The following is an 8475-nucleotide window of genomic DNA, read 5'->3' on the forward strand; positions in this document are numbered from 1 at the left end:
ATGAATGGGGGGTATTGCCTGCAGCACATCATAACTTTTAACATGAGCAAGACCAAATACAATATTAAATTTGGAAAAAAATAGTACCCTTCAGAAATAAACTCTATATTTTCAGTCATATTCTGAAATAAAAAATATTAGAATGTTGTAGAACAGCCTTAGCCTCATATAATTCAAATTTACTGATATTGAGAGCTACTATTTATTGTTCCACCTCTATGCAAGATTTCATCCCTAAGCTCTCAGCCAGGGGTCTGGGCATGGCTCAGGGATAAATTGCATTTTCAGATGTTCAGAGTCAAGTATCATCCTCACTCACAGAGAAATTAATTCCCTAATGGGATTCCAGCTTTAAAATAATAGCACTTTAATGGAGACAGCAATATACAAGTATACTTTAAATAAACAAGCATTACCTCTCAGAGCGGTAGTTTTATTTGTATGCATTCAATAGCACGCGTTTTTTTTCACAGGAATATAAGCATAACAATGGTGAAACGTCCGTATCAGATCCAGCCAGTATTCCACTTCTAAGGATTCAAAAGCAGATGCAAGAAACGGCACAGGAGGCACTGGCAGGACAACCTGCTCCAGAAGGAAGTTTCTGCTTAATCCCCACTGATGTAATGCTTGGCCGATTTCATGAAACATGTAGACTTATACCCCTTAGAAAAGTAATATACATATAGAAAAATCTGTATTTCTTATAGATTTCTGTACAGTAGTATTTACAATATATTGCAAAGATTTCAGTCTCCATATTCCAGGCCATAAACCCCAGACTTTGAACCTTTTTCCTGTTATGCCACAGCAGTGGACATTGCCCCTTGTTACAGCACTGGAGAACCATGAAACACTTGGATGTAAACAGCAATTTGTTCTGCACACTTGCACCCCATTTGACTATTTTGTTTACATAGTTCTAGTCAAAATAATTCAATTTATGACTAGCCTTTGTCATCAGCCACCATTTTAGGCTCCCCAGACAACTGGAAAACTAGCTCTGTTGCTAAAACTTCTGTTCAAACTGCAACAGCCCACTTTTCCACAGCTTAACACCAAAGCTGAAAAATTCCACCTGTCCCAAAGAATATCTTTTATAATCAAATAGTAAAAAAAAAAAGCACCAAACCAAAAAATGATGATTTCTATTTTTTTTTGAGAAAAAGATAGGTAGTGGCTAACTAGTTAGCAAGTTCTTCTTGTTTTGAAGGATGTGACTGAATGACCCAGCAGAAGAAAGGAAAACCCTTTACATGTAACAGTAACAGGAGCGGAATGAACTCCAGAGCTCCCATCATTTGGAGAAAACACTGAATTACCCATTCCCAAAACATATGGGGAGAGAAAGACTGTCATCTATTTTTGTTCTGACATATAGGAAATGTAAATTATTAGCTTCCCCAGAGGTATTATTAAATAAAGGGAATTTATAGCTTATCAGGCAAAGATCTTAGACAGGTCCACATCACCTCTAAAATAAATGGGAGTGCTTGGGATTCCTACAGAGTATGAACAAAGCCAAGGAAATTCTGCCACACCAGTGTGGAAAGTCACTTGAACTCTACTGAACTATCCACAAAGACAAAAGAGGGATTTAAAAAGTATTCAAAATGAGTCCAGTTCTGATTTCACTAACCTCTGCCATGAAACCCACATTGATTTTCAGAAAGGTTGATGTTCAGTATTTTCAAGCAAATTAGACATATTCCTTCCTAATATTAAAAACTCATGAGTAATACATCTTTCATCGTAACTTCTGAAAGCTGCTCAACTGACAAGAGGAACAGCAAATAGAAGTTTGAAAATGAAACAAAAAATTTCCTTGGAAACAAAACAAATTAATTCTCTTCTCCTGTGGCAGGGCACTGGATTGTAACTCAAAAGATATTTCCTGCACTCTGAGCTGTCTACAGTCATCCATGTTTTCAAAGAAAAGCATTCCTTAGCCCTGACATATAAATATATATGTGGTACAGCATCTTGCTGGGAGCATGAATAGAACAGATACATCAGATTATGTTCCTGACTAATAAACCTAGACTGTCATCCTTAAAAACCTGCACCTTCAATGTATAAATTTTCTTAGCAGCATCTTGAAGTTTTCTGAGAATCATTATTTTGTAATAATGTAACAAATATATATGGAGATTTCATTATGTAAGAAAATACCCACATATACTACCTTCTCTCTAAGTTTGAAGGAGCTTACACAAACTATTTCATTTTCTCCCAACTGAAAATGGGTTCAACAATTATTTTATCTGGAATTGTTATCTAGTTATCTTAAGAACCTCAGACATGTAGGCCTTAGTACCTAACACTAGAAACAGAAGATATTGCATGCCCAAACTGGTGCTGTAATTGAGAACTACCCATCCAACATTTAAAATCCATGGAAGTGCAACTCAGATATCTAGCTGATGTCAATGAGCTCTTCAGGGGCAACTCTTCCACAACCATGGTAACATAAAGCAAGCTTTTAACCTCTGCAGGACCAACAGCTAAAGTATACATTATGCCAGTCCAGCAGCTTTCACAGATGGGTATCACTGCAAATGAAAGGGAAAGTGACTTTGGCTTTTTTTTTTTTTTTGCATTGTTTTGTGGTTTGTAATGTCCACATCGAAATGCTTTGATTTTCGAGCAAGCAATGATACATTAGGGTGTTTGAGGCATAGCCAGAAGATTCCATGAGGTACTGCAGAGGCCTCATTCACCACACTAATAATCCAAGTATCACCTTTTAAAGCATCTTTAGCTCTGGCAGACAAAATGAAGCATTTTACTGAGGATACTGAGTGAGGTGTTGTCCACCCTGGGTGTCATCAGGACATTCCCTGGCCTGCTGTGCCCTAACATGCCCTCTTGCCTTGCACAGCTCCCTAATGCCATTCTCTAAGAGCCTGCTCACACACTGCCTAAAACTAAAGCTGTTACACCACGACTGCCAAACCTTGCAATGTTTCCATGTCAGAGTCAGGCACACATTGCAAACAAACTGTACCATTCTGTAAGGCAGAAACAATGCAAAACCTCCCTCAAAACTGTTTCTTGGAACCATGCTCCTGGAAGTACTTGGTGCTATTCTTTCCCAATGGCTGAGCAAGCTGTGTGACAAACTAGCAAGAGCAAACTAGACGGATAAAGGTACACCAATTTGGCTTGCATGCCCTCAGAGAGAGGCTTGGCAGGGATAGAGTTTACAGCATGTTTGCCCAGTGTCTCAGATAAGGCTGTCACAGCTAGCCCTCAGCAGCCAAGCAAATGATGGTGAATGACGTCAGGATGAGCTCTGATCAAACAGCCCTGGTAAGACAGAGCCTTTGAACAGTCTCTGTCTGCAAGGAAACACCTGACCCACAGGTCATTGCTACTTCATTCCCACTTTCTCCCCCCATCCTTGTTGACAAATTCATTGCTGGAAAGAGATGGGTGCACAAAACAGACCTTCTGTCACAGCCTGGAATGACATCCTGAGGCAGTGAGCTGATGTTGAATATTACTGTGGATGGCAGCTGCTGCCACGCTTTGCTTTTCCAGGGGTTTTGGTTTCCTGCCGTCTTGCACAGCTCACAATCTCCACTTTTCATTGCAATCTTGGACACCCTTGGGATTGACAAGAGTGAGGCTTCCAGGGGATGGGGGTGAAGGTAGGAAGCAATAACAAAATACTAAACTTGGACAAAGTACACATAAGCCAGATGAGGGAACAGTTTCTTCCTGTGCCTGGTTATGTTCAACTTCCAAGTCAGAAATTCTGAAGAAAGAAGAAAAAGAGAGTTATTTGTTATTCATCACATCAGACAAGCATAAGGTGATACTCTAAAGCTTTTATTCAGCTGCCTATTGCTACTGCCAACATAGTAAATTACCCTCCCTGGAGATTTCCACTTGAATAATGCCCACCCATTTAAGAATGATGAGAAACTCAAGGCTGAATAATCTTGATTCAGCTCAGGAAGGAGGATGTGAAGTGAACTCTCTTCCTAGAATCAAGCAGAACTGATAGTGAGAGGAACTGAACTGCAGAGGTGACCCCAGGCAGCTTTCTACCAAGAAACAGCAATGACCATCTTGCCAAGGACCTGAGTTTTCTGAAGCTCACAACCCACACTCTGCAATTGTCTCTCTGATGAAATATGCTAAAGAACCTGATCCTTCAAACAGCTCTTTTATTTACATGGTGCTTCACCAGCTCCCAGAGAGCTCATGAAAAATTAAACAGAGGACATAAAATATGAATGGAATGATCACTGGCCCATAAAAGCTCTGCAGCTCTTGAAAGGTGTTTTATACATAACGAATGTTGGGATTTCAGAAATGAGGTTTTTGCCTCATTGTCCAAAGAAGATGAAACAATTTTCAAGCCTCTCTAGAAAACCAGGAGCTTCTAAGGATGTGCCTCGGAACACTAGGAAGAGTACATTGCTCCCCAGCAGAGAACAGAAGTCCACTGCCCTTTAATAGGCAAACTAAACAGCTCCAAATACCTGGATATTGTGAAAAGATATCTGACTTGATGCTGTATAGTCAGAGAAAGTGTAGAACTGAATGAAAATTTAGACCAGAACTACAAGATTCATCTTGCAATCACGTGGCGATAACAGTTCTCTCCTTAAATTCTGTCCAGTAAATGTAATATTTAACTTATGATAACTCTTGATGACCCTTGTCCTTTATTCTGGGTGCTGTGTACAGGTATTTTTAGCTGACCTTTCTGAACTTCCCAATTCTGTGGCCTAATTGGTAAGCATGTTCTCAGTTTTCAGAAACTACCAGATAGCTGAGATCCCAACAGTTGAGAGTCAGCCCTAGTATTCTTAAAATTAGGTTTATAAATAAGGGCCCTCTGAATTAGTCTTTCCTAGTCAAAAATTTTGGTGTCAAAGGAAATTGTTACCAGAGTAAAGTGCTCCCTTGTTATAGGTATTAAAGTTATTACAGAATGAGCATAGGATCACTTGAATAAACTTGCTGTTTATTTCATGGATATCTTTTCACCACCTTGCTAGGCTGTGTACTATCATTTTATCTTATATGGTAAAAATAAAAAGCCATTGACTAAGTCCATGTGAAGTTACACTGGTTCAGCTCCTGGTACCTCCCCGCTCCTGCCCTTGCCTTTGCAGTGGTGCAGCACCTCCTCTGCAGACTGCATGCTCCCTGGGGTGCTCACCAGCATCTCCTGCCACAGCTGCAGCACTAGACATGCTTAGCACCCTGCAAATGGACGGGGAAAGGACCAGCTGCTCCCTCTGGAGCCAGCTCTGTGGTGATGACCTGGACCCTACCCCCATCAGAGGCACTGAGCAGCAAACAGGCTTTTAGTTGGTTTGTTTTCTTGCTTGGTTCATGCTTACTGGAATCCGCCTCCCATCCTCTTGTTTAGCAAGGCTGGCAGCTGCAAGGAGCTTCACAAACTTTCCTTGTTTTGTGTATCTCCCTGGCCTTTCATCAGAGAAGGATGAGCAAGGATAAAGTATTAGTTTAGGAGAGCCCTTTCTTCTAAGATTATTTGAGGAAGGATTTGTTACATAACAACACTTCTTTTAAGTTGTTAGCCGGATACCTGAGAACATTCTTACCAGCACGGCCTTGAAAAGATTTTGTAAAATGGCTCTCTCCCTGTCTTCTGCCTCTTGCAGGAAGAAAACAGACTTTTGAGAAAAAATCTAATTATAAAGGTGAACCGAATTTCACATCATTAAAACCAGTTTCAAGTAAATGGATTTCTGCCTTATATGGATTAAAGGAATTTAGAGCGACAGCCCCACATCCATACAGGAATAAGGTTGAAGCACTACAATTCTCCGTATTTGTAAGACCCACACGCTCTATCAACAGCTGTATCTACACCAAATGATGTTCTTCTCATGCACCAATTACGAACTGTCAGAAAATATACATGTAACCCTTCATATCAAGACCTACTCAAGCAATTTTTAAATAACTCACAGTAAGCTGTGGTAGTTATCCCAGGGGCTTTATGTAGTGGAAAGAAAAAAAACTCTTATAGATTATCAACACCACAGGCTCCATGAATATAGTTCTTTTTCAGGAGAACATATGCAAAACAAACACCACTTTTACTAAACCCAGGCTATTGGCTTTTGCCAGAGCTAAATTTGTTCTGCTTCTGTCTGTGAAGTAATTGATTTCTAGAGTCACACTTTTGTGTTAATTATCTTTAACTTAAAACAGTGGAGTACCCCTCTGACCAAGGCAAACCACACAACTCATGCCCAAGCACCAAGCACACAGCAAAACCCACTGCAGAGGAAAACCCAAACTCTCTGAAATGCTACGAGGTCACCTGGAACAATTTATGGTCCCAAAAAAAAGCCATGGAGGGAATAAGATTGCTAGCAGGGCACTGATTCAGTTTTGCTTTCTTGATACCTGGGGGTGCCTATGTGTAAGGGGAAGGAGAGAGAGTGAAGGAAAGTAAAGAGGGGAAAACTGTAGTAGTGTAGTATAAATACAGTGCACTCCTGATGAGTAATAGTTTCAGCAGTACAGTATAAATACAGTGTACTCCTAATTAGTAGTAGACTGTTCAGTCTGTTATCCAAATAACTGTAACTAAAGGTTGAATGCTTTTCTGAGTTTTTTTCCTGGCATTTAATATAGCAGAAATTAAAATAAATAACATATTTGCCAAGCAGGAATCTCCAAAGTACAGGCATCCTTCACAGACACTGACTCTTTAATTTCCTGTGGGGGGTCTGATCTAAACCTGGCAAGTTGCAAGCATTTACTTGTTTGTATTTTGGTTTTTGTAGTAGTATGGATTTCTGCTTTGCATAAAAGCCATACTTGAAATATGTGGTAAAATAAATTTTCCTTCAGTTCTTCCTGAAAAGACTAATATAAACTATGAGAAGTCAACCGCTCTCTAAAAATGAAAGAGAAACACAGATTGCCAGGACGAGGCTTTGCACACACCTTGAGCTCACCAGGCTCCAACGCATGCTGAATGAAGCCATCACGCCAGTTCCTGGATCACCTTGCTGGTCTCCCTGGCTTTCTTACAGGTGTACAACCATTTGATAATCCGAGCGTTGCGCTCAATCACAGAGGTGCTGCTGGGGACCTGCTCGGTGAGCTCGTCCTCCAGCAGCCCCTCATCCCCACTGTGCCTCGTGAACTCACTCTCCGATGTTGCCACGCTGATGCTGCGGATCTTGAAGGAGACATTGTCAGACACCACGGAGAAGTTCTCTCTCCCAAGATCCTCAATGACCTCCTGCTCCAGGCCACAGTACTTGAAAAACGTTTCAAACTCAGCGAAGGACTTGGAGTAGCGAGAGCTGATGTCTGACTGGGAGCGATGGAGACCTCTCCTCTTCACCTCCTTGACCTCTTCAGGAGGTGTACTCAGTTTTGAGGGTCCCTCATGCTCTTTTATACATACTCCTTCCCCTTCAGTGCTCACAGGGATAGTCTGCACCGCTCCATGGTCACTGGGCTCACGGTCACCATCTTTTGCTGAGAGAGGTTCATAGCCCTCGGTGGCTGCGACGTCCTCCATGACTCTGGGCAACTCGGGGGAAGCCAACTGCTTCTCCTTTATGGACCCATGGAAGATCCTCCTCACCAAATTCCCCCGTGAGCTGTCCTGGCTTTGACCTCTCCCAAGCTCACATTTCTGACGGTAGATCACCAGGGAATCCGGCCGCATCTGCCTCCTGGTGCTGCGCCTGGCGATGGGGGGGCCGTGCTGCAGGGGGGCTCGGCAGGAGCTCACCGCCCTGCCCAGCTCCAGGGCCTTCGTGCCCGTGCCCAGCTCCCTGCTCGCTGCTCTGCTCTCCACGGAGCAGGTCTCGCTGCTGCTCTCCGAGGCTGAGCTGAGCGCGATGACGGGATCCTGCCTGGTGCTGATCACCTGCTGGCTCTTTACGTACTTGGCCTTATCGGCGGCCAGTCTCTCCACGGCACTCTTCCTGCCCGGCTTGCCGGCCTCCAGCTGCCTGCGGAGGTACTCGGGCCCCTTGTTGAGGAGCCGCAGGGGGAGGGAGGAGTGGAGGTCGGAGATGGCGTGCATTCCCACGGCCCGGGAGAGTTCAGCTGGCATAGCAATTTCAGGGACGCGGTTCCTGCTTCCAGTCCCGAGAGGGAAGGGGGATAAGAGGAAAAGAAAAAAACCCACAAAAACAAAAAAACAAAAAAAGAAAAGGGGAGAAAGGAAAGTCGCGGTGCAGGGCAGCCGGGCGCGCAGGAGGCGGCGGCGCGCTGCGAGGGCCGCGCTCCCCGCTCCGTCGGGGCGCCGCGTGTCCCGCCCGCCCGCGGCGGGCACAGCCAATCCCGGCCGGCAGGAAGGGAGGGAGGCAGGGAGGGAAGGAGGCAGGAGCCGCCCTGGCGGGGGCAGCGGCCCGGCCCCGCCGCCTCCCTCGGCGCTGGGGCGGCCGGGGCTCGGGGGCACGGCGGGTGCGGGGGGCCTGCTCCGACGCCGGGGCGCTCGGAGCGCTTGCT

The 8475-nt window shown here is 44.1% G+C and overlaps 1 protein-coding gene across 1 annotated transcript; it reads right to left on the minus strand.

Moving 5' to 3' along the window:
• Nucleotides 1-417: 417 nt before the first annotated feature.
• Nucleotides 418-8254, minus strand: FAM110C (family with sequence similarity 110 member C). Its single transcript, XM_014251492.2, has 2 exons — nt 6949-8254; nt 418-3760 (listed from the first exon to the last, which is right to left on the minus strand). Exon 1 carries the CDS (start codon nt 8075-8077, stop codon nt 6989-6991), a length of 1089 nt encoding a protein of 362 aa, XP_014106967.1. The 5' UTR covers nt 8078-8254; the 3' UTR covers nt 418-3760; nt 6949-6988.
• Nucleotides 8255-8475: the final 221 nt, after the last annotated feature.

This window comes from Pseudopodoces humilis, chromosome 3, assembly GCF_049639895.1.
Source record: "Pseudopodoces humilis isolate 2021_Gansu_Grassland_sample_001 chromosome 3, ASM4963989v1, whole genome shotgun sequence".
NCBI classification, from domain to species: domain Eukaryota; kingdom Metazoa; phylum Chordata; class Aves; order Passeriformes; family Paridae; genus Pseudopodoces; species Pseudopodoces humilis.